The following is a 27,236-nucleotide window of genomic DNA, read 5'->3' on the forward strand; positions in this document are numbered from 1 at the left end:
TTTATCCTAAAGCCTCCTGAAGTACTTTGCAGCATTTAGATCTGCAAGGAGGGAGAACACATTTTTTCCCCCTTAGAGAAAAATCTCTGTCAGATATAAAGAAGCCATTCTGGTTTTACTGTTATTAGCACAGATGACAAAAAGGAGTCTTCCATTCTGAATGTGGGTGCACTTTTTGATGACACAAAATGCTGGACACTTCATAGGAAATCTAGCCTGGGAAGAAGCTCAATTCGTGGAGTAATGGGACTTTCTACAAGCAGTCTGTTTGGAGCAACCTTGTGATTCTGAGTTACCATCTCTAGGAGCTGGGCCTGCACTGATATTGCAAAATTAGCCTTAATGTGAATCTTTTATCAAAAATCCAAGGATCCTCATCTTCATAAATCTGCTCATCTTTATAAATCTTGGTTGAAGGGAATGATCATTTCAGCTGAGAATTTCATTACATTTCTCATGTTAAAACATACATGATCAGTTCAAGCCATGGTTTGATGCAGTCTGGCATGATGCTGTGATGAATTACCACTTGTTTTCTCTTAACTCTCTCGGAGGGCTCTTGTTGGGCAGAAAAGACCAAGCTGGAAGCTGTTATTGCCAAGGTGTGATAATCTTGCCATTAACACTGTTAGGTCCAAAACAGCTTTCTTTCTATCATAGCCTCCAATTCAAGTGCAAGAAGGAAAGCAGTGCTCTTAATGCCTTATATTCTTACTCACATTAACAAAAATCCCAGTTAATGTCTCTTCCTATATGCAGACATACAAACTCTGCCCCTATAGTAGTCTGATAAAGTTCTGTTTACCTTTAAATATTGACTCTGCACATACTCCATTCTCTTTAAAGAGGAAAAACATTTCTCTGGTCCGTTCAACCCTTGACCTTACTAGAAGGATTATAAACAAGGATGTCTCTTCTTGCTAATTTTTTGCCTTTTGGATCTGCCATCAATCCTGCTGCTTCATTGAGGCTGCTGAGCAGCAAACAGATGGCAGCAACCACTGACCACTGGCAATGGCAGGATGGGAAACACTGGCCTACAGTGACCTTTGACTGGGCTTGAAATTCCTCAGTTTGCCTTTGAATTCCCATCCCTGAATAGCTCACATCACTCCTGTGCAATAATTGCAGTCTTTTCACATCTGCACTTCTGTTTCAAGTCTCTTATATTGATCTAATCTTTCTCCTTTAATCAAAACTAGTTCCACATCCAAAAGATGCTTTGGAGGGGAGATCTGTGACCACAAGCAGCAATGTGAAACCACCCAGATGCAGATAAATTGCCATTCTCTCCCACTGCACAGAGAAATTGGGTCCTAATGGTATAGCAATTACTTTGTTTCCATGGTAACGTGGGTGAGCGCTATAAATAATGTTTGATGTTTATAAACAATTCAGTTTACACTGGATTATAGACACTATTTGTATGCTAATATATGGGATGCACTTCTGGTTGTTTCACAGCAATAGAAGAGCAAATAGAAAGCTGCAAGTTTGGTGAGCACTGCACTGAACCATGTGATTATTATTTTTTCCCATGTCTATGTCTAAAGGAAAAACTGCATGAGCTGAATGTATTTCCTTTCATAATGTATACCCTCGTTAATGGAAAAAAATCCTGGAAAGAAAAACTTACAGAATTAGCAGATGGTTTTGCTCCCCATCATCATTACTGTACTGGGGGTTTTGTCCCAGAAGGTAAAAAATATTTAAATTGCAATTCAGCAAAATGCTTCTGTGCATGCTTATTTTTAAGCTTGTAAAGTGATAAAATATCTTAGTTTGATATTTTAAAATTTCTTAATTTTTTTTGCCATCTTTTATTATGTAACAGCAAAGTATTTTCTCTGTTTAAGATTTGGCCATGAATTTCCACTTTTTTTTTCACAAAGCCAATAAGGAGCTGCTGGTATTTGTTCAAACAACATATAAATTCACTGCAAGAGCAGTTTATTTGCTAGCCACAGGTAGTGGTCAGGGAGGAAAAGGGGCTACTACAAGTATTTAATGAGGTTGCAGAGAAGGCAAATTTTAAGAAGGAGCATGTGACTGTCCACTGGCAGCTGGAAACACCAGCACAGAGGCACAGCTCTGAAAGGGTGAAGCTCTGTCATTGTCAGCACGTTGGGAGGCAGGAAGGGAATTCCTCCTCCCTCCTCCTGCCTGGCTGGGGAAGCAGAGCTCCCTCGTGCAGCTCCCTGGCCAGGGGCCAGCCCGGCTGGAGCTCTGCACCTACCTGGGCGAGCTCTAATTGCTGCTGCTCACTCTGGGAGCTGTGTTTGTACTTGTTTGGCTTGGGACCTGGGATAGGCTTTAGCAGCCAGGCTGGAAGAGGGAAGCAAACAGAAGCAAACAGATTTATGTTAACAGGCTGTGAGTGTTCATAGGGCACAGCACCTGTGGGCAGACACGTAGACAGCAGTGGGTACACCTCTGAAACAGCAAGAGAGTGCCATTTGCCCATTGTTAAGGAGTAAATGAAACACACTGCATTAAATTTGTTCCTTGGCAGCCATCCCAGTGGAACTGCCACGCTGGTTAGTTGTGGATACCTCTGTATTTACATTAAAATAGTTCAGAAAATTTCACCTTTACTCATGCCCTGAGTTTGCAAACTCAGTCTCCTCAGTGCAAGCTGCACACGAAGCATGGAGGTGTGCTGAAGGCTGAGATTTCACCTCTCTGGTTCCACTATGGCTCTTTGCAGGTGGCAGGGCAGCTCCCAGGGGCAGCAATCCCAGCCCATTCCCCTGAGCAGATGAGGTCCCCTTTGCCTTTGATTTCCTGACACAAGCCACGGCCAAAATTACACAAATGGAATATTTGCTTTGTCATCTGGGCAAGACTTGTTTGTTTGCGTCACCCACGCTCAGAGTGACTCCTCAGCCCGTGCTGACGCTGTGTAGCAACAGGCAGCATGTTTATTTTGCACTGTTTGGTTGCTGGTCTGGAAAAGAACAACACTTGGCTTTTGGGAAAGCACCAAGAAAACAAATATGAGCCAAATAATAAGGTTAAATAATGTGGGATTCAGTAAAGGGCTGTTACCGTTGTGACAGGGCTGCAGTGTCACTTGGGAAGATCTCCCTGGACACTGACTGCATCCTGTCCCTCCCTGTGTTAAATAACTTCTCCATCACTGGTCTCCAAGTGTTCTCCTGAGCTGGTGCCACGAGATGAAGAAACAAACCCCATCAAGTTTCCCATCAGTTTTCCTGCAGCTCTCAAAGTCTTGCCTTCTGCCCTCCTCTTCCCCAGAGGATGCAGAAGTAATTATTGACCAAGAAGTGCAGAGAGGCCAAATATCTTCCATTTGGAAATGACTGAAAATGACTGAAAATAGTTCCAACCATAGATTGCCTGTGGTAGGCTGCTGGTTCCTGAGTTCCATGAGTGTTCCTGTGTTCCACAAATAGCTGTGGTGAGGTTTTTATACCCTGCTGAGTCTGTGCCTTGCTGCCCCTACCGTGTGCTCCTTGACCTCCATGTTCAATTTCGTCTCTCTGACGTGTCCTCTGCTACACCTGAACTCAGTACTGAATTTCACTGGGTCTGCTGAATGAAGGAAAGGGCAAACTACCCCAGGCATTGGGCAATATTTCACAAATGACATCCCAGGTCAGCCCAGTAAGCTCCTATTTAGTCAGTTGTATTTATTTTAAAACTGTAACAGAATATGGTAGCCTGGCTTTGTTTTAATGGTAGACTTTGGCTATTTAAATTTTGTTTTCTGTGTTTTGGGTTTTTTTCTCTATATCTTAATATCTTTTAAAAGTACTTTTTACACCTTTTGGCTTCATATATTTCTCTAAGATTAAGATGGTGGTATACTCCAATTTTGTTTGCTTTGCATGTCTGAATTTGGAAGAATAACAATAACAGAATATATCTGAGAAAGCTTAGAGAAAGGAAAATACTAGGAGAACTATGGTCTTTTGGAACAGAATCATGAAACTCCATTCTGTGACCCAGTCAAAGTTTTTACAAAAGTTGGAAGAAATAAAGATTATCAACTGCATTGGGACAGAAATGTTCAAAAAGCCAACATGCTCCTTAACTAGGAGTGCAATGATCTCCCCATCACAAATACACACACACATACACAAAAGAATCCTGAAAACGGTTCTCTTTCCAAGGAAGCACAAAAATTTATAGTTCCCTTGATTTAAGACAAGTTCTGGTTTGGGCCAGCCAACTAATTTCAGTTTGGTATTTGTGAAATCTTTCTGTATCTTGTTTCTCCTTTTTTTCAAACATTTAGATTAAATATATTAAAATATATAATTAAAATAATGCAAAAACTTGGACACAGAGGAAGCCTGTCTTAAAAAATGTCCTCACTTCCAAGTCCTCTGGTTTTATATTGAATTTGAGAAATGCATCATAATTTTATTTTGGTCTAAATTAATCTGTCTTCTGTCACCATATAATTTTTTTTGAAAGTTTGAGAGGCACACCAGACTTAGAAAACTTCCTTGTTTAGTTCATAGCATCCTCCAGTCTGGCTTTGCTTAGTGTAGAGTCAGAGCTGGATGGGTGAAAACCACCACCTTGTGCAGGTTTCAGGTCAGGAGCTGATTTGATTTATTGCTCCTTAAGCTGATGTGTCTTACCTTGTCCTGCACAGTGGAAGGGGAAGCTCAGCTCTCTCCTCTTTCAGCTGGAGATGATGGGAGCAGGCAAACACTTCACTGCTTTGAAGTGCCAGCAGAAAAGCTTTCAGGATGGGGGCCAACACCCTCTGCAAGTGCCTTTTGGATCTGTCTCAGCTTGAGTAGAGACATTTGAACAGGTATCAGGCTGGGAGGGAGTGTAGCCAACTACAAAGCTGAAGTGGAAAAAGAAGCTCAAGTGAACCCACCTAGGGAAAAGAGGCAGCTCTTGAATGCAAAAGGCTTTAACCAGAAAACTGAGGGTACTGTTTTTAGAGGAAAGCAAGTGCAGGTCCTTGGGAAAGCACTCATTTAGCTGGGTTTTGAAGAATTTTGTTTCTGTTTATTTGCTAGTGGGTAGTTAGGGATAGGGAGAATGTTTCAGGAATTACCTAAAACAAAAATTGACAGTGCTGGTACTTTAACTAAATGTGTTTGAAGTATACATGACTTTCTAATGAGAAAGTTCAAATACTAGTAGAGGGCATTCAACTCACTAAATCTTAACTTCCACTTCAGAAAAACATCCCCAAAGGGGTGTATTGACCTCTTATTATCTGCTAGTAAAATTGCAAATAATCAAAAAGAGTTCTAGCTCTCACTTTAAAAAGTAGTATGATTTGAAAAACATGCACTGATTAAAAATTAACATTTTCCACATCTACCTTTTCATTTTAAATTTGTAAATATGGCCAAAGCATAAAGTGGCATCACCAGGGATTGTTAAAAGCTCATTGCTTCTTCTTCCAGGTCTTTGGGACTGAAAGTTGATATATACAGATACCTCTAAAATGGGGATACCTCTGGATAAGTTGATGGGAGCATTACAAACCCAGGAGTTTCTGGATTATGATCCTGAGGACTAGAGAAGCTGAATTTGAATAAGGTGCTTGGGAACAAAGAAATTTGATGCTCTGACCTGATTGTCCTTTTTGCTACATTTTTTTCCTTTTCTAAAATTAACTTTATAACTCTATTGAACATCTCAGTGATTATTTCTATTTCATGGAAGCAGCTCAGCTGTATGAGAGACTTTATGAACTGTTGCAAAGGGTTTGGAGATGTAGAGTGCTAGGAGTGTAATTAGCCAAAATTAGTACGGCTGAAAAAGTCCAGGATATTCAACTTCTGTAAAAAGACCTTCAACTTGAATAAAAAACCAAAGGCTTAAACCAGGAACATTAATGCTTAGGAGTGGCTCTGTTTGACTAAGAAAATGTCATTAGAACCAAGTATTTATGACTAAACACACTTGAATAGAAAACATGCAGAGAAAACTCTTGGTAGTTCTTTTGTCAAAAGCTGGCTGAACTGTAGCCCTGTAATAATTATGTACTGGATATCACAGCCAGAGGAGCTGGAAACCACAAACTGACTTCCTCATTCCTTCTCCTTCCTCCAGGGGTGGTTTGGATTAGGTAGTCAGCTGAAATTTCCAAAGCACGTATTTTCTTACCGCGCTGCTGCGACCCATCTCCAGGTATTTCTCGCTTGGGTTATCCCTAACACCTTCTTCTTTTGTTTCTTTCATGAAAAGTAAAGTTTATTAATGCATTGACTCAGTAAATCTTTCCCAAGTCCCTCTACATGTGTGCACATGCATGGAGAGTAAAGCAATTTACCCACCAAAAAAGACAACTGGGCATTGTTGAACACAATCCAACAACTCTGTGGTTCCTTGTCCTGAACAACAGATATTCTATATCACCTAATATTAACAAACAAAAGACTTTTTCCCACGCCATTATATATTTACTTTACCCTACTCTTCAAGCTTGGCATGTTGGCTTCCTAAGACTATTTCATCCCAGATGCAGCTCAGTGCCAGAATTGCTGGAACAAAATGCAGTGGGTGGACAAACCTGTCCTGCTGCATTGCTTCTGGCCTTTTAAAAACAGAAAGCATTTCTCTGACTCATTACTGTAAATGTGCTAACAGAGCATACCAGTGATGGTTTTCTGACTGAAAGCGCCTGCATCTGCTCAAAAGGTTAACACGGGTGCAGATCAAGTGCATATCATGACACATTTGTTGATATCAGCCAGGGGCAAATATTAAGTAGCTTATCTTTTAAGGAGAGAGATAAGGAGGAAGGCTTGTGAGGTGCTTGCCAATAAATGTGTATTCATCACCACTGTCGCTCCTGTGCGCTGCAGGAGCCACGGCAGGTGGGGCCAGCAATAGCACCGAAAACCAGGGAATTCAGCCCTCACTCTTGGCCTTTGCTGGGGCCTTTGGCAAGGGATTTAGAATGGAATTAGGCTGCCTTCTCTTCCTGACTAGGTGGAGGGAGAGTGGTTTCACACAAATCCCCTTTTAGCAAGTGCACAAGCATAGAATCACGGAACAGTTTTGGTTAGAAAAGGCTCATAAAAATCATCTAGACCCAATTCCTTTTCTGCTTTCCATCAAGATCTACTAATAAAAAAAACAACTACAAAAAAAAAAAAGAAGGAGGTCTTAACAGAAGTTGCTGGGTGCTGATGACGCAGATATATGGAAGACAATACAGGAAATTTGCATCCCTGTATTTCAGTTGGAGGCCACAAAATCCACTCCCCTTGTAAAGGGAAAATTGAGGAAGGAGCTTATAGAAATTGTTCTGAATATCTGCAGTATTTTTCAGATATGCACATACATGCTTTTTTATGTATTTACATGTATCTGTATGTGTGCATGGAAATACATGGATAAGGTACACGCATATTAGTTTTTTATTTGGGATATAAGATGCAATTTGAGGATTACCTTTTCTCCCTCTTTATGCTAATTCCTTCAAGTATCACAGAATTATAGAATATACTGAGCTAGAGGAAACCCAAAAATATCACTGAGTCCAACCCCTGGCCCTGCACAGACACCCCAACAATTCCTGCACAGACCCCAACAATCCCTGCACACACACCCCAACAATGCCTGCACTGACACCCCAACAATCCCTGCACTGACACCCCAACAATCCCACCCTGTGCATCCCTGAGAGCAGTGTCCAAAGGCTCCCGGAGCTCTGGCAGCCCTGGGGCTGTGACCATTCCCTGGGGAGCCTGGGCAGTGCCTGAACAGGAGGAAGAACCTTTCTCTGATATGCAGCCTAAACCTCCTGTTATGTGTATATTTCTGTCTTAAAAGAATGTAATACTTACCTCAGCAAAGTGCTGAGATGATTTTTAGCACTATGGAAAATTCTGTGTTATGTCTAGCACTACTGAAAATACATGACTGTTAAATTTCACTGCCCTTTGAACAAGCCTAACCTGGAAGCTGAACTCAGCTGGGTGCAATGGCAGGGTGCAATCCCTGCAGATAATTGGGATGCAGTTGCTGTGACAGCCTTTCAGTGCAGCCTGGATCCCCTATGGCAAAAGAACCAGGAGAGGACTTCTATGGACATCCATTAGGATTGTCCACAACCAGTGTCATGGCACTATTAAATGTTCACCCCTTGAATAAGAGTTCTCTGGACAGCTTATATGTTTAGAAGAATTCAAAATCATAAATAAGATGCTTTGTCGGAAACTGCTTCAATCAAATCACTGGATATTAGTCTGGCTTTTACAATTCTCTTTGAAATAATTTCTGCGGGGAGGTAGTCCATGCATTAAACCAGGAGCTGGAGATTGGTTGGAAGAGAGGAGAGGGTGGCAGTAAAAAGCAAAAGCAAAGCAGATTTCACTGATGGAGTATCTATTCCACAACATATAAAATAAAAAACTTGCACTTAAGAAAACCCTAGGGAAAATGGAATTGGTGCCCAAGAGCAACTAAGGTAAATGGTAGAGGGGAAACAGAAATTCATTCCCGTGATACAATTTTTGGTGCTTAATTTCAGCAGTTAAATTATCCAGCATTGTCTTCCTGGAGTTTTTCTCCAGATGAGAGGGAGAAGGTCTGTCAGAGCTGAACTAAGGCCCCCCCTGGAGCAAGATTGCTCTCCCCATTGTAGAGGGACTCCGGAGAGGCTGTCACTTCCCTTAGCCTGTCTTTTAGTCTTTTAAGTTGAGTGGTGTGAATAGCCTTCAAAATGCCTTTGGGTTTCCCTTTACCCAAAGATTGAGGGAATGCTCCTTTTCATTCTCAGCCACAGGAATTAAACAATAAGATCAAAATCTTGTAATCTTCTTGGGAATTCCTTTTAGTTGTATGGGATCTAAAATGCAGGGTTTTCCCTAAATTGCTGGGCAGATGAAGGCAGAGGCTAATCATACAGCTGGCTTTAGATGCAAACATTTCCAGTGTCTGGTGTGATTGCCAGTTGTTTGAGATTCCTATGAAACAAATATCTTAATCATTTTTATGACCTATGCAAGTTTAAGGCTCATTAAGCTGTTGTTTTTTTTTTTTTTTTATTGATCTGAGGATCTGTTTGCACCAAGAATAAGAGGACCTGGAAACAAAGCAAACTTTAATATTTCAATTTTTTGGTCTTTCATAGCACTAACTGCTGGATAGGATGATAAAAATAGACTCACACAGGGGTCTCCCAACAGCTAATAATTAATATATTGCTGTTAGTAAAAAGAGCACAACTAAAGATTTTGAGTTTACAGTAGTACTATTCCCTCTGTCTTTGTGCTCTATGGAACACATTGCAAACAATTACCATGTATAATGTGAACTGCCATTCTTCACTGAATAAATCTTTTAAAGCAAACATATCCGTTCTGCAGGATTGTGCAGGGGGGGGAAGCCCTAAATCTTCATTTAAAAAATGAGATGCAAATTTTAAATTTGCGAATATACGTTCCCTGCCAGAAAATGATCCCCTACCATTTCCTAATAGCAGATAAAACACAAAAAAGGAAATACTTGCCAAGCTTTGGGTAGGCTTGTTGAAGTCTGAATGTGTAGACATGCAGACAGGGACTTTGGATTTGAGGGGAAATGAGTTTGTGGGTGAAGCTCAGCCTACAATGCGGTTTGTTCAGCACACAGGAGGTTTCTTACAATATCAGTAACACAAACTGAAATTGCTTACAACTTCCCCTGCCTTTCCAACTTTGATGTTTTTGTTTCCTTAGGCGTAGTTTCTGTTGTGTATATCCCACATCTTGTTGTGGCCATCGCTCGGAGAGAAGAATGTTGGGTCTTCACTGTACCATTTACTCCATGGCCTTCGCTGTGGGAACTGTCATTGCAACAAAAGCTCTGAAGGGCTGGAAAGGAAACGTGCAGTCACTCTGTCCAGTTATGAAAATTGCTATGCATGCAAATCAGCTTTATAGAAAGCATTTTCTGCTGAATGCCAATTTTGCCTTCAATAATGAAAGCCACACTGAGTTATTTGCACGGGAAAGCCACTATAAGGGAAGGTCTTGATTTGTTAGCTTCAGTATCACTTTGGGGTTATAGTCTTCAACTGACAAAGAGACCCAAGGAAATATGCTTAAAACTTTAGGTGACCTGCTTACAACATGCTTTAGATTTGTCAAAAAATTTGCAAAGCTTTTGATGAGTTTCACCTAGTTTCCAGATGTCATTGTAGAAACAAATGTATTATTACCCTGTGCTATAAAAACTTCCTGCAGCTCTATTAACAAGTTTCCCATGATGTAATTAGAAAGAAGGTGCAGTGTTTTCTTTGGCATCTGTGGATAAAATACTGTGCATACTTATGCTACTGTAAAACCCAGGCCAACTTAGTTCATTTTAATGAAGTTATTTTGGACTCAGTTCATGTGGAGTTTCACTATAGCACTATCTGTATCTGGATACCTTCCCTGAGGGGTAAATATGACTAAAGTCGTACAGTTCCTTTAGATTTTGTATAGGGAGACAGTATTCTCAATATCAAAGAGGTTGTAACTATTCTAGCCAAGGTAAATGCTGTAAAATCCTTCAGGTTCAGATTCAGGTAGGATTTTCAGATGTGTCCATAGCTGGCTTAAATAAGTTGGAGCATATACAAGTGCCCAAGTCAGGACCTTCAACCCTCTCCTCTACAGCTCTTATTCCCCTCTGTTTGCTAATCTGTTATGTGAGGTTCATGGTCAAGCACCATTTTTGAGTTAGATGACAAATTTCTGTCACAAAACATTTATTTTCTTCCACCAAAAAACTGATTTTTTATTGTAGCCAGCTAAAGTCTCTGGTAGCAGCAATGTTGGTACTGGTTTCTCTGTAGCACTGGTGTAGGTAGATGGCTCAAGGCTGATACCACACATAGTCATGGTCATTACTATTTTTCCTGAAACACAAAAACTGTTTAGGACTTGGAATTCACCTATCATTTCTCATGTGGAGAAGCCTGTACACAAATGGTCTTTTCATAAGACCCTGTTGCCTTTATTTTTTCCCTTAACAAAGAACAAATAAAAGGAAAAGGAACTAGAAGGGGGAAAAATTAAGTTTTAATGGAAACACATTTCATCTTTTGTTTTCTGCTTGCCATAAAACATTAACATAGTAAACAAATTGATCTTTGCTCTTAAGTTCTTTAATAACATAAAGTATTTTGAGTTTTGTCATGGCTAAGGTATGGTTAAACCACATGTTGCTGGTCGTGTTCCAACCTCTATTGTCACAGGTCTTTGACACCAAACTACATTTTTAAAAATAAAAGCTGTGTTTAACCCACTTCTATTCACAGACACCTTCGTTAAAAGTCGTCACTTTGGGGAATGTTTCTGTACATTAGTGGTAATGGTATTCTCTGACCAGAACTGCTTTTCCATGGGACATATTTCAAAGTCCAAGCATTCCCACTGCCAGCCCCTGCTTTGTGCCATACAGCACCTTTTGAATGCTGCACCTCCACATGAGCAAAGCTTTTGTAGGATGCTCTGAAGCTTTACATTCTAGACTGCTCACCCAGTCATGGGACTGTTACAGTGGTTGTACAGTATCAGACAGAGCCACTTCAAACAGGGGTGTGGAAGAGAGAAAGTGTCACTTTGGTCCACTTTTTGGAGTGGTTGGTGTTATAATATATAACCTTTTTTCCTTTTTTTCTTTTTTCTAACGCAGTGTAGTTCGCAATAATTTAAAATACTCTATAGACATTTAAACGATATACAATAATATAACTTAATTGGATTCCTCAATTGTACTTAACAAATACTATTCTAATAAATTTACAGTATCTAGTACCATAAGACTGTGCATTACTGTGTTTGGGAGCTTTATTTGCTTCCTGTCAAGAATGTAGTGAAAGTACAGTATCATCACTATTATTCAACAACAATACCCATGAGTCCAAGGGACTTTAAATTACATGGAGTGAATCTAGTATTTTGGGGGCCCCTGTTGACTTCTGTGAAGTTGCACTCATTCATGCCAAGGCTGGTATTTAGAAATCAACAGCAACATCAAAAAGGAAAAAAAAAAAGCAATTTTACATTGGTCTGTGAGGGAGTCTTCAAAGGGGTCTGATTTTCAGAGGGTAAGTGCTTGGGGTCAGAAAGTGTTCAAATGAAGGTCCCCAAATTATTAGTTACCTTTGATAATACAGGTCCACAAATTGCAGAGGTAATTCTGGCTCATTCACATATCCAGCACGGGGCTGGTGGAGCTCTAGGTCCACCAGCCCCTTGCCCCAAGAGCACCATGTGAATGGAGAAGTGCTTCCATGTTAGGTGGGGAGGGCTCATGGCTCTGCAGCCCCTCAATATAAGGAACAAAATTAAACAAAAGCTAAAAATGCAGATATGCATATGTAAGGAATTTTTTAATCCAAGTTTTCAGAAAATCAGGCAGGGACCCTTGGGACAAGCAAACAATTACATGGTTAAATGGGCTGAGTTCTAAGTGGGCATATCTGGGCTCTTGGGGTTAAAACACTAGATTTTACAGCAGTAAAATATCTGAGGCTGTTTTCAAAATCTCTCATAGGGAAAAGGTGTGGGAATTAGGATTGAGTGCTATTAAGAAGTGAGCTTCTTTCTTTTAACATTCATGTGCTTACCAGGAGGTACTCTATTGCCAACCTTAAAATAATGATGACACAGACTAACCCAAATTTTTGCTTTCTTACGCTCGTGAAGCCATGACAGCTCAGAGGTTGCAGCAACCTAGAGCTCAGCTGCCAGACCTTTACCCTCTTCTGAGTGCATACTGAGCATAAGTTTCTTGAAAGTCTTGAAAATATTAACTTTCAACCATTAAAGGGAAAACACAATGCCTGGAAGACCCTGCCAGTGCATTCATTGTCAAAGCAAAACCTTTGATACTTGTTGAAGCACATCTTTGTATCCTAAAACTCCCTATGAGGAGCTGTGAGCAGGTGCTCCACACCTCAGGCCTGAGTCTGAAAAAGTCATTCTTATTCAGGAGGCAAGTGGTAAAAGTCAATATCAAACATTGTTAACCAAAGTTTCATGTTTTCGCTCAGTTCTGGCAATTGCTGAAGGCCTACAGTAATTGAGCTCTCTAATAGTGGAGTGACAACAGATCAGTAGCATTGAAGAACTTAGGCAGAACCAAATACAAAAGTCATACAGTCAGAGTTCCAATAAGTTTACATTTAGTACAGAATTAAGACATAGCTACCCGTTAGTGCTTAGAATTTTTTGATACTATTAAAACCATAAATAATTATTTTTAATGTTCATTCAAAGAGTTCCAGTGTCACTGGCAGCTGATGTAATTTAGTGAATGCTTGTTGGGGTTTTTTTCCAAACTGATAGTGGAGTATTTCTGCCATAGATTTTTGCTCCCTACCTGTTGTTTTCTCTCTATCTGCTTTCTTAAAAATTTTGGTTTTTGTAGAGAGAATGCTGTGTTCTAGTCAGTGAAGATTTCATTTCCTTTAAAAAGTCTTTCTTTGCACAGGGCCAGACAGTTTTGTTGCTGTAAAATAGGAGAAAACATCTTTTTCTTTTAAATGTCATGGGAGCTGCAATGCAATCAGCTTCTCTGATATGTATAATTTAAAACACTAAGAGAACTCTACAACACCCAGATTGTAGTTTCAAAAAAAAAAAAAAAAAAAAAAAAAAGAGAGAGACAGAGAGAAAGTTTCATGTGGTTGTCAACATCACCTTAATCCTGTTGCCCTCGTTTCCAAAGCAGTTACAACAGCCAGCCAGCCAAAATGCACCATCCTTAGAAGTATAGGTAGTTGTGGGGAGGGAGTGGTTGTGGTGGTGTTGGCTGGGGTTCTTTCCCCCAAGAGGATTAGATGTGCAAAACGATGCTGTCGTTGTTTGTTGTACTCCGCTTTCCTCGCTCGCGGCGCGTTGCTCGGTGCGCTCGCGCGGCGACGCTATTTGCAGGTGAACACCTCTGTCCGCTCGCTGCACGTGTTGCACTTGACAAAGCAGCACCAGTGGAATTTGCAATTGCATTGCCACACCTTGGTGTACTGGTGTGTGTTGTACCCTCTTCCGCAGCACATCATGTCGCACCCGTCCGCGTTGGGAGAGGTGCGGTTGCAGAGCCGTCCCTGGGTACCGACGCTCCCTGTGGAAGCATCTTCCTCACAGTAGTTGGGTGACTTTTCAATGTACACTAAATCCGTTTCCATGGGTTTCTGGTAGCTCTTAATCTGCTTGATCTTCAGGAAGGTTGGCTGTCTCAGTCTACTGGCTCTTACCACCTCCACTTGCACTGCGGCGTTGTATTTCTCTTTCAAAATATATCCAATCTCTCTGAATTTGGGAAGCGTGGTCCAGCAGGTCTTGGTTGTACAGGAGCCTGAAACTCCGTGACACTTGCACTCCAGTTTCATTCTCTCTTCGAGTACCTATGTGTACAGACATTTGCATATTGTTACTGCAGGAAAACAATGTTGCAAGCCTGCCTAAACCTCAGTCTGTTTAGTTCATATGAATATTCATTACTGCTCGTTGAAATTTTTCAAATGCTTCTCAATATGCTTTATAATGTTTATATATACTTTATAATGCTTATAAATCTCACCTCCCAGCAGAATGCTCATAGCATTTTGTTTCAAGTGGCACCTGACTGGAAATACAGTGTCTTGTCATTTTTTGGGAAAACATTTCCATTCTTTTTCCAAATGTTGGAGAATATTTACTTACGTTTTAAGAGACATTTCTTTAGAGCCACAGGGGACTTAAAATTTTCTCAAATAATTTTCATTTTGAAAACAGAAAACAAGAATGGATTTGGGGGTTAAGTGGCATAAGATTCAAAATACTTAATTGCTTTAAGTAATGATCAAAGAATGCTTAAGAAGAACAGTATCTACTGTGTGACTGAACAAGCCTACATGCAGGGAGCTGGAACTAGATGATCTCTAAGTTCACCTCCAACCCAAACCATTTGATGATCCTACATTCACTGCATAATGAAAGATTTTTCCTATGTACCTATACCAATACCACCAGTGGTAAACTTATGGACTATTCCACCCACAGAATGTCCCATCCCCTTTAAAAGCAGCACTCATTGCAGTATTTAGTCCAGCTATTCAGCAAACAATCAGCCACAAATATATTTTTCTCCACCAGGGCAATGATAACACGGCATTAGAGGGGAAAAAACAACCCTGAAGGGTGCTGCTCAACAGTGAGCCGAAGAGAAATGTATTGCTGTTGTAGAGGAGGTTCAGCCAGAGGGGTTTAATTCAGAGTCAGAGGAGACACAGACTTGGGGGTGGGTTGTCAGATGATGCTCCACTGTCAGGCTGCCGTTCCTGCCGCAGCCCAGCCGTGCCCCGCCCGGCACATCCCTCCTTCCCCGGGCCAGGTTGTGCCGGGGGAAGGCAGCCGTGTCCTCCCGCCCCGTGTGTGCAGCAGGGGGAAGCCAGCCCCACGGAAGCGCCTCTCTGTTTTCCTGCCCTCGCGTTACCACTTAAGCCTGACCATAATTGCACCCACAGTCATCATTAGCTTATGAAAATCAAGGCCTAAGAACAAAGCGAGCTGATCTTTCCCCCTCGCAACGGGATGCTAACAAAGAAACATGAGCTACCGAGCTTGTCTGAAAGCATTACTGATGCTGCAGACCATCTCCTGTAGCGGTTTCGCTGCAGATCCCAGAACATGACTGAAATGGGCAAAGGATAAAAGGGCCGAAATCTGAGTACAATGGCATAATGAAGTAGGAGGGAGTAAAAAATGCTTACTGCTTCAGAAACTGGCCTTAAAATAAAAGCTGTACAGATCTGGTTATCCCTGCAAATAGAGGGCACCCTCCTGAGTTGTTTGAGTTTCACTTAAATTGTATGGTTTGTTTTTTCCCAAATTTCTGGGGTTTCAATATTAAAGAGAATATTTGGATTTGATTCTCCCTTACCAACAGACGGTAGCAAGTATAAGATAGCTGAGCAACCTATGCAAGAATCATAAAATATCCTGAGCTGAAAGGGGCCCTTCAAGTCCAGCTCAGGACTACTCCAAAATCCCACCCTGTGCATCCCTGAGAGTGGTGTCCAAAGGCTCCCGGAGCTCTGGTAGCCTTGGGGCCGTGACCATTCCCTGGGGAGCCTGGGCAGTGCCTGACACCCTCTGGGGGAGGAACCTTTCCCTGCCATCCAGTCTGACCCTCCCCTGCCCCAGCTCCAGCCGTTCCCTCGGCTCCTGTCCCTGGTCCCAGAGAGCAGAGCTCAGGGCCTGCCCCTCCTCTTCCCCTCTGGAGGAGCTACAGCCCCTGCTGAGGTCTGACTTCAGTCTGGTCATACCTTAGACCTTCTGTAACCACAGGCTTCACCAGGGTCAAGCTCAAGTTACCCTATCAGAGGCAGAAAAGGTGTTTCTCAGCAAGGTTGAAGGTTGAGTTGGGGAAGAAATTCCTATAGCTGCAACTGCTCTAAAAGAAGAAAATCAGCAGGGCTGTGATGAGCTGGGTTTTTTGTGGGCACTGGAATGCACTGTATCACCTTCCTGTCTCCCATACTGACAGAAGAGAAAATTTTTCACCTTCTGCTGCAGCAGCAGCATTTCAGTGGCAGTGAGGAGATGGATGCACTGTGACACACTCTGGGATCTTTTAGGGGTCTCCAGGGTCTCCTCTGTATCCACTTCTGGCCTATGGAGAAGGTCTTTCTCCAAAGACCCTGAAATAAGATTTCAATCCTGTTCCACGAATCTGGGTACAAATAGTCTGTTGATATTTATATGTATATATATATATATATATATTCAAACATGCTTGGAAGTTAAGAAGTTGTGCTTGATATGAAGTTGTGCTGAAAAATGTTTGGTTTTGTTGAAACTAACCCATTCCTACAGCTTTCTCAACATGCAGCTCTAAGAACTGCAGCAAAATCCACAGGAGGTGGATGGATTCAACTTTTACACCTCTACCAAAGAGCACGAGGATCTGAGGATTTCCAGGAAAGAACTGACAGTGGGATCTGTCATCCCTGAGTGGTACTCCTCCCTGAGCAGTAAATCTTGCTGAAGGGTACATATTTTGTCATGCCCTACATGTGTTTCTGTTGTCTACATTTTGGTTGAAAAGGCCAAGTCAGTAACTTGCTAAGAGAATGGGAGGAGGTGAAGTTCACGAGGCTCCTTATTCTTCTGTGGGTCCAACACTGAGGGTACTGCCCCGAGGAGCCTCTGATGTGCTTCCTGATACATTAGAAAGTGTCATTGCTCCTGAAAGACAGACATCACCCATTTTGGTGTCCTGGGTGACATCTTTGGAAATGTGTATTTACATATGGATGCCTGTCTGTCTATATAATAATTGTTTGCCTGTGTGCATTTGGTTGAGATGCTGATGTTTGTATATATTATTACATATGCTATATATATATTATTTATAGACACTAACTGGTAGCCTCTATTCTACAATCTCCAGCAACTTTATCCTAAGTCTTGATATTTTTTTGGTTTTTGCCATTGTCTTTCTGAAGGTCCAGTTTTGTGATTCATTTTGGTGAGCAGAAACCTGATTTCACTGCTGCATTTTTTCAAAGATTCCCATTATTTTTGATGGTGGGAGGACTTGCAAATGCAAGCCATGCAGGCTCAAAAAATCAAAAGTTTCAAAAAGTATTAATTCATGCTCCTGAAGCCAATCTTGCAGGTTTTTTTAATTTTTTTGGAGGGTTCTCTCATGAACGTGGAATGCTTGGGGTTACAACACTGAGCAGAGGCCCAATCATCAGGTAGTTAAATTCCTGAATGCTATAATTTGTGTGCCCACAGCCAGCTGTGGGTATAAAATTGTGCCCAAAGACTTGGAGGTCAGGGAATACGAGGCCCAAACTAAGCAGATTCTGAGCAGCATTTTTCCCCCCTCTTTCCACCCCAATGCTACAGTGCCCTTCCTTGCTGACAGCCCAGCATGTTCTGGCCCTCCAGAGGAAAGTCTCTCTGTGGGGTACCTTGAGCAGCTTCCCTCTTGGCAGGGAGGTGCCAAGGGACCTGGCAAAGGTGGCTGGATCTGACCCTGTTTGCTCAAAGCTCTGAATGAAGAGTAACTCACATTTTGCTTCCTGAAAGTCTCTCCAGCTCAGCTTTCCTCAGCAAAATTCCCATCAAAGCTCTGACCCTGAACCTTAAAGGTACTCATTCACTCAAACCTAAGACACTATGCCAAGCTAGGTGCTTAATTAAAGATTGAAAATCATTAGCTCCTATGAGCCACTCTCTCAGCAGTTCCATTTGTCACATGTCAGCGCCTGGTATCTAATCTTGAATGGTTTACAGCAAGATCTACCTCCCAGAGCAAATTCCCATCGCTGGGCTGTGCTGCCTCAGATTAATCACAGGAGCATTTCTCAGGTCCCTTTTCCACATATAGGCCCACTCCCACCCCAGCATGATCTTGCCAAGTAAAATTTTCTAACACTGCTACTTTGTTAAATGAATTGTGAAATACAAGTTTAAACCTTTCTTAATCCCACATCTTCTTATACCTATATAAATCATACATTTAAAATGCAATTTGAAGCCTGTCTGCTCCAGTTAAGTAGAAAAAGACTTGTGAAGACCAAAATAAAACAAAATTATATGCATTAAAAGAAATTAATTTTTTCAATTCCATATCTAGACCCAACTACATAACGTCAGATACAGTTTCTGTATGTAGTAAAAATACTATTTGGATAAAAACAACATATATATATATATATATATATATACACAGTAGTTTTACATATATATATGTAAAAAAAATAGTTACATTTTGTGTGTGTATGTGTTTTGGCTTAGTCCTGTTGGCTTTTGTTTTCCTCAATGGAAATGCACGTTGTGGGACCAAGTGTTGAATGTAACAAAATCCATATAACTTTTTTACTGAAGTGTCAAAAAGAAATAAAAGACTTGAGGAGTTTTGCCTCATCAAATATGCAAGTGATCAACTTTTGTTTTGGGTAATAACTACCAAAAAAGACAGATTCTGGTCACAAGATGTCACCACTTCTTTGGTGCTGCTGCAGCTGCAGCCAGGAGTGCTGATGGCTTGCTGATGATGTGTGGGCACAGGCTCACCCCAGTCTCAGGGCAGCCTGGGGCCCAGCCCTGCTGACAAAATGCTGATCTCCTGGACCCCTCTGGGAATCCAAGCCCAGTTTGTTTGGGTTTGGTTTTTTGTCTTGGATAGCAGGAGTGTAACTAAGATTAGTAGGGTGTAATACTACTCTTCTAATACAAATGTCCTGAAATTACCCTTTGTTAATAGCAGATCACAGAGCCCAAAACTGAGCAGTTCATGGTGTGTCTCCTTGGGTTGTGCCCAGCCCTGTGAAGAGGGAGCACGGAGCCAGCAGGACAGGAATAAGGGCACTTCAGCTGCATGGCTTTCTTTCTGCTCCTCTGTGAAGCTGTTCCATCAAGCATCACAACAGTATTTATATTCTGTGGGATGTGGCATGGGGAACTGAGTTACTGTGCTTGTTCATCCTGTCACATCCTTGCTTTCCTTATTGCTTAGTTTGATGGGAGCAGGGAGCCTCTGCTTTGCAGCAGGTCAGTGTCCACACACAGCACCAGCTGGTTTTTCCCTGCCACTGGCCAGAGCTGAGCAGGGCTGGGGACCATCAGGGGTGCCTGGAGGTATCAATTCTCCTCCTCCTGCCCTCCACTTACCTCCCTAGATATCCTCTTCCATAGATAGTGTCCCCATTTAATGAGTTGAAAAAGCTAAGGAAGGCCCACTGCACTCTTTACACAAGTTCTCCTCTTGGCTACCAGGAAAATTATCTCAGCATTTTGGGACCTGCTGCCCATTTGATGGATGTCCCTACTGTTATGAGGGTGAACAATAGCCTAATCCATCAGTGCTTCTTCTCTACTTTCTAGGAGAAGAGAAAATAAATTTTTGATCAACAAACTGCTGCAGTTGGTTAAAACATCCTGAATATTATTTTTACAGTGAAATGTTGCAAAGCAATTTCCTTCAGAAGCATCCTCCCCATCATCCCCAAAGCAAGTGTGCTTGCAGTGTTCTACTCTGCATGTTTTCTATGGAATTTGTTGTAAACCTTAAAGGTAAAATATCACCTGAAACGGTTAAAAATATTTCACTGGTAGTTTTATTCTGCCAGGCAGAACAGATGTGTCAGGTTTGAGGTCGTACAGTGATATTTCACTAGATGTTTGATACATGCCTTGCATGCATTACATGGTATGCATGGGCATGCACATTTCTTGAATAAAACCATTTAGCAAGTCCTAAAATATTTGGCTATTCCCCCCTCTAATTTTAAAGCAAATTGTTCAAAAAAGTAGGGTAGTACCAGATGTAGCTGCTGGCAGTCTGTGCTAAGGGTGTGTTTCTGGAAGAAAAAAATAAGCTAACAAATCCAGCCCAACTGGAAGCAGGAGATCTATCCTCATGAGATTTTGAGCCAAAGCTTGCATATTCAGGACATATGGATAAGTCTTTAGTTACCCATCTAACCCACCCAAGCTGTAACACCAAAATTTTTGAAATTGGATTTATGTAACTGTCTTTAATTGGATTTATGTAACTGCAAATCACTTTAAGTGGGAAGATGGAAAGTATGGAAGTATGGCATGAAGCACAGCTCTCAAAAACTTTTGTGAGTGGTCTCACAAGGGATGTGTAGTGAAATAATTTGTCACTTTTAGAGAAAGAAACTTTCAGCAAATTATGGACTCGAGGCTGTAAAACCTGGAAAGTAACATTCTTTGCATCCCTGAAATGACTTAGGAAACAAAGTCACATTTTAAAGAATACTTTAGGCTTATAAGAGCATAAATTAGTTGGCTTTCACATTTGAAACTGGGATTCAGCCTCCACTGTGACTCCAGATCATTTTATTCAGAGACTTTTTCTGGGCATTGCTTCTTATCTTTACATCCTGTCAGGTGACAGTGTGGGCAGCCTGCAGCAAATTAGGCACTGTGCATCTTGCAGGAATGAGCTGACTAATTGCAATGCTTCACATGAAGTGAAGGGAGCTAACACTGCCTTACATAAAATATGCACAGAACATAGACATAAATATGTATAAATACTCATAATGATGTGCACACATACTATATATATTTATGTCTGTTTACGTAAATATAATGTAATGTAATGTAATGTAATATAATATAATATAATATAATATAATATAATATAATATAATATATTTTGTATCTTTATATGTGTACATATGTAATGAATGGTAATTAACAAATCACCTCATTAGCTGTTCTACAGCCAAAGGAAGTGAGCAAAAGTACCCCTTCCCAGTACTACAGGCCTATTGCACCAGAAACTATGAGAAAAAGCCATGTCTTAGGTGCAAATGTTGTCCCAAGTAGTTGAAAAATCTCTTCTGAAGAGAGCCTGAATTATTTGTTTTTTCCCCACACTCTTATTGTTTCATGTGTAAAAAAAGCTGTTGTCATCTTCCAGGCATTCCAAAAAAACAGCAGGAAAAACCCATTGCTGTTACAAAGGAGTAAATCTTGGGATGGTGTCAGCAGAGCTGCTGGCAGTCAGTGTGATGGGTGTGTTTCTGGAAGGGCCAGTTTTCCCTCCACATAACCACAGTCACTGTCTGTTGGAAGAGCCTAATTGATTGATAAACTGTTAGAAACATTTCTACTTTTTTGGTAAAAGCTGCAATCTGTTACCAATTTGTCAGTTTGTTCTTTTAACTCACCCCATAAAAACAAACAGAAACCTCCATTTTTATAAATGAGATTTCCCATGAGAGACAGTCATTGTTTTGAAACTTTCAACAAAAAGTTAAACTTAATGATGTGTGTTCCCAGATGTTACTCTAAGTTCATTTATCCAAGAATAAAGACACTTATTTCTAAAAATACATGGTAGAAGGCTGTCTCATAAAACAGCATCAAAGCTGACTTGGTTTGTTGGTATTTAATTTTTCATTACTCTGTCAAAGATTTGCCCACAGATCTCTCTCTAATCTTTCAGATTTGCAACAAAACGTTCTTTCAGTAACATTTGTGTTAGACTTATACTAGTCCTCCTTTGGGGGCTTGTTTTCCTTTACCACACTTGTTCTTTCCATCCCAAATCACAGCAGATGTTTAGAAACTGATGGGGAAGTTTGTTCCTCTGCTCTTTCACACCAAAGTGTGAGGTGCTGCTTTGCCACCAAGCATAAATCTTCCATCAGGAGAGTCTTGGGCCACCAGGAATCCCTGGACATTTATTCATTCCAAACTGCACCAATGACAAGATTATGATTTTGTCACTGGTGCTTCCTCTTGCAAATTTAGCTGAAACTTTGCAAACCTGCCATTAGCTGAAGCAGTTCTTAGAAATGCAATGCAGAGCCATATGGGATGCAGTGTGGGGCAATTAGGGTATTCATTCATTCCACAGTCATCAGAAATTCCCTGAGAAGCCTAAATGACTTTTTTTTCCCAATGAGATAATTTATTAGAGGATTGTATTGAACATCTCAACCCTAGACAGAAGTAAAAGAACTCCCCAAGACTGTTTTTCCCCTCATCTCTTTGCAAAGTTTGTGCAATTATTTTTACAGCATGCTGCTTGTTCCTCAAAGAAAAATTCCTCTGGGCTCTCTTTTTAGCAGCAGTGAAGTACCAGCAGGCCAGCTTTTGAGAGCATCCCAATGCAGAATAATTACTCAAGCCATACTGCTGTACTTACAAACCCCTCTGACACCCAGGCATGTGTGGGACAAGAGCTGGAAGAGATGGAGAATGGGCAAGATTTCTGAGAGAACATGAGAAAGTCCTTGTGGGGGTATAAAAGAACACTCATATTATTGCTGGAGGGGCAAAACTGGTGGCCAGAGTCTTGACTAATGATCCTAGCAATGAACCTCTGGCCACCTGGTAGATGCTTAGTGAGGTCATCAAGGGCCTACCACTGACTTCAGAGCAAGCTGGAAACAATTGTATGTGGGGTTGGGAGCTTTTTGTGTCCTTTTTTCCTCATGTTTCTGTCTTGGAAGGCTCTGAGATTCAAAAAGACTCAAAGGAAGGTAGCATATTTGTTGGCTAGAAGTTGTTCTTAGCTAACTCAAAAAACCAATTTGGAATGACTAAAAAAGAACTGCAAGCTTTCCCATTACAGGTGTGGTTGCAGGGTATTTTAAATGGTGAAAGTGCTGTGAAATATCTGTAGGAAGCTACAAAAGCATATACTTACTTCCTTTACTGCCTCTACTTTCCATTACCACTGTAAGGTTGAAAATACCTTATTTGAAAATATTTGAGAACTTCTAAAGCAATGAAGAAATTTAAAAATTCCTGTTGCCTGCGTTTTCTTTCTGACCTTTTCTTCCTATTCATACCATGGATAAAATGTCTGCACTTTGGTTCTTTCTAATAGCAGTAATGAACCAGAAACTTGGCTTCAAAGTGTTTCCAAATTTTAAGACCAGCCACATACAGATCAGCAGGATGGCACTTACAGATTTTCTCAGAGCAATAGAAGCATTTCCCTGTTGCCTTGTGAGAGTTTTGGAAGGGAAAGGGAGAAAGATGGAAGTTCAGTGTTGTGCCCAGGCAAAGGGAGGAGCCAGCAAGGGAAGGTGTGAGGCTGGACCTTGCTCTAATAAACAAGGAAGGTCTTGCTGGGGATGGGAAGGCTGGGGACAGCTGTGGCTGTAGTGACCACAGGATCATGGAGTTCAGTATCCCATGTGGAGCAAGGGATCTGCAGCAGCCTGGAGAGGAGCCCCAGCTGAGAGGGGCCCTCAGCCCTGGGTGTCCCTGTGTGCAGGGAGGGGCAGAGCAGGGCCCAGGCTCTGCTCTGGGGGCCCAGCAGTGGCACCAGAGCCACGGGCAGGAACTGATGCCAGGAGGTTCCACCTGGACAGGAGGCAGAACTTCTTCCTGGGCAGTGCCTGAGCACTGAACAGATTGTCCAGAGAGGGTGTGGAGTCTCCTTCTCTTGACATACTCAAAAAGCATCTGAACACAATCCTGAGGAACATTGTCTAGGGGATCCTGCTTGAGCAGAGGGTTTTGACCCTTCCAACCTTACCCATTCTGTGATTCTGTCATTCTGTGGTTGCTTCTGAGATTCTGTGATCCCTGACTTGAGTGGGAATAAGGACCATGTGGAGTATGTAAGAGCTATCACTGAAGTAGGCATCCTGTCTCTACATTTGAGATTCTGCCTCTCTCACCACACTGAATTTCCATCCCAGTGAACTCCTGCCCTTACAAAACCTTCTGTTGCAGTGCATGGCCAGTGCAGCTGTGCTAGTAAGCAAGATCCAGGCAGAAAAACAAGTGCATTGTTTCTGTCACCACCAATTCTACTCTCTCTGCCCAGTGCTCAGTACAGGACTGAAAGCACACTTGGTTTTAGAAGAGGAAAATTCAGTCTTACTTTGGGAACTAGAGAAGGAGGCAGATTTTATTGGATTGCTACATTGGTATGTTGGATTTTTCTGCAACACTGGAGTGGAGGGTTTTTCCTAGGGGAAAACACTTTGAAGGCTATAATCTCTCCTGAGCTAGGTATATATGATGCAGAAAGATTTGCTACACTCTTTAAAGGACAGGCTTTGACAGCTGTGAGGATTGGTGAACACAAATCAGCATAGCCCCATGATGTTTACTGTCACCATGAGAAGCAATTCAGTCATGGTTGTAGACATGAAACTGCTTCTTCTTCTTCTTCTTCTTCTTCTGCAGCTCTTTGCAGCTTTGTAGTTACAAAGAGACAGTTGTGCATCTGCTAAGAAGAGCATTGTGTACTACTATGTGTATTTCACTAGAGACAGCTGTGCATCTGCTAAGTGCATTGTGTACTACTATGTGTATTTCACTAGAGCTGGGGTCAAATAAGTGATTAGGGGTTTCACTGGAATAAATATCTGGAAGTGCTGTGGAAGCTGAGCAATGCAGACACCTCAGTTCTGTCCCATCACAAGCCCCAACATCCCTTGCTAGATTTTTTTGCAAATTGGACCAAAAGCAGGGATTTGTCATTGTGCTAAACAGATCCAGCAATGTCCTCTCTGTTATCAGGGCTGGAAAGAAGGCTTAGGAAGCAGAAATTTTTATGGGAGTACCTATAATAGGTGGTACTATAGGTACCATATATACATGGCCAGCTCTGAATAAAAAGAAACAGGATAAAAAAGGTGAACAGATGACTTGATGTGGGTGCGGGATAACATCGGAGAGAGGGGTGAGCTCTCAGAGAGAGGGGTGAGCTCTCGGGAAATGCCTCCTGCCACCAAGCCAGCCTCCCCCCGTCCTCCAGCACACATTCCCATCCCTCATCCTTTCTGGAATACCTTTCTTCCAGCCTCATTGTTGTGCAAGTTCATCAGCCTCCGTGCATTCTTTTTGATTTCTCGGGCATCAACAAACCTCCGGGAGAACTCAATGCCGTATCTGATATCCGCAGAGCAGCCTCCCCACTTCCAGCCCTCCTCCTGGTTGTAGTAGCCCTGTTTCTCTCGGTCACAGCCACAATTGCTGAGGTTGCCCTGGCTGCAGGCGGCCGTGACAGCGTGCGCAACCCCGGCAGCAGTAATGGCATAGGTGAACGCGGCCTCCCTGCTTCCTGTGGAGAGAAGCCAAAAGCTGATGGGTTGGCAGAAAGGCAGCACGTACTCACTAAAGCACACACATCATCTACAGCAAGGGGGTCAGGCAGCAGCGTGAGGAGGGCATCATTCCTCAGCATGGGTTTCTCATCTCACGGAATTCCACGCGAGTTTAAGATGCTTGGCTCAGCTCGGGCAAATTACCCCAGGGATGCAGGCATGGGATAGTCCCAGCAAAGCCCTTCACCAGAGGGAACTTGGCAGTGGATCTGGACAGTGCTGAGGTGAGGCCACAGGATTTGTTTTCACACTGTCTAGTCAGGTTTGCAAGCTTGAAGGTTCAGATGAATAAAAAGTGAGTTAACAGCTACCTCTGAGCATTGGCACTGCATGGGAAAAGAGAACTGTTCTGACAACAACAACCAAAAAAAACCCTAGGACAGAAATGGGGCTGATTATTAATCTAACTTTATAAATGCTCCAGTAGCATCTATTAGTGATACTGAGTGTAAAGTACTGCAAGAGAGACCTATAGAGACAAGACCTGGGTAGGATTCATTTTCTTTAAAGGCAGAGGTTACCCCTTTCCCTTGCAGACTTCTCCTGTGCATTAGTTTTGCTGAAGTGACCTTTTCCACTCCCACTCTGACCCAAACCTCTGTATTACCATGGCTATTGAGCATAAAAAGGGCTCAGAAGTGCTGTGACAGCACTATTTTCTCTCCAAGTTAAGTGAGAAACTGTCATGGAAGCACAGACTTATTTTTTAAAATAGCTGGTTTAGAAAATGAGTTCTTTTTTTGTTTTTTTTTTTTTTTGGTCTGTGATGCTGCTACTTGCAAAGGTTCCTGATTGCCAATTCCATGCAATAGCTGCTGATAATGAGTGTATGAGGAGAGGTGAATAAGGTGAATATGAGAAGTGAATAAGGTGAATATGAGAAGTGAATAAGGCCCTTTCTACACTGGTTGGCTGAGGTGCCTGTGAGGTGCAAGGAGGCAGAATGATGGGAGGGGAAGCTACAGCCCATCCCTGCTCTTGTGTGAGACCACACTCTGTCACTGACTCCACACAGGGCTGGTTTGTGGTGTTTTGCTGCTGTTATTTATGACAGTTCCACAAAAGTTCCCTTCTCAATGCTTTCCCCATAAGTTCCCTTCTCATGGCTTTCCTCTGTGTGTTTCTCTGGTAACAGAGACAGTCCTGTAGTGCTGCAGCCAAAGAATAACTGTAAAGAGTTTGCAGAAAGTTGCTGAAATGCTTTAATGACCACACACAGAGTTCTAGCATCATTAGTGAATTTGGGAAGGGGAAAAAAGGAACAAATTTTCCAGAGGAGGAAAAAAAAACCCAAAAAAAACTTAGAAGCTAGTTTTAATTTTTTAAATTTTGGATTCATAGATTTCATAATTATTCAGGAATGATAACTTCACAGTGTGGGGGGATTTATATTTCTTATTTTCATAGTCAGCTTCCTGAAAGATTGCACCATTGCCAGAGAAGAGGAAGATCCTACAAGAAAAAATCAGAAATGGAGGTTCGGCACCATTTCCTTGTTTCTCCAAAGAAATAAAAAATAAACTTTGGGTAGGGAAAAAAACAAAAGGGTTTTGTGTTCTTCAGCTACCAAGAAGGTAGAACTGACATGTGCATTATCTGAGAAGATGGTGCAGTTGCAGGAGTGCCTCTGTTTCAGACCCAGCAGTGTTTTGTTGGGGTGTTCGATGTGTGCAGTCTGGTTCAGCGCTCTGCAGAACCC

At 41.8% G+C, this 27,236-nt stretch overlaps 1 protein-coding gene across 1 annotated transcript in view; it reads right to left on the reverse strand.

The window, feature by feature from the left end:
* Positions 1-10,978: 10,978 nt before the first annotated feature.
* WNT7B (Wnt family member 7B) overlaps positions 10,979-27,236 on the reverse strand; it is a 94,111-nt gene continuing 77,853 nt past the window's right edge. The window contains exons 3-4 of the mRNA XM_059845745.1: positions 25,223-25,494; positions 10,979-14,332 (exon numbers count right to left, since the gene is read on the reverse strand). Of these exons, the coding sequence (XP_059701728.1) occupies positions 13,853-14,332; positions 25,223-25,494 (752 nt within the window). The 3' untranslated portion in view covers positions 10,979-13,852. The remainder of the gene's footprint in view (positions 14,333-25,222; positions 25,495-27,236) is intronic.

This window comes from Haemorhous mexicanus, chromosome 5 (genome assembly GCF_027477595.1).
Source record: "Haemorhous mexicanus isolate bHaeMex1 chromosome 5, bHaeMex1.pri, whole genome shotgun sequence".
Lineage (NCBI taxonomy): Eukaryota > Metazoa > Chordata > Aves > Passeriformes > Fringillidae > Haemorhous > Haemorhous mexicanus.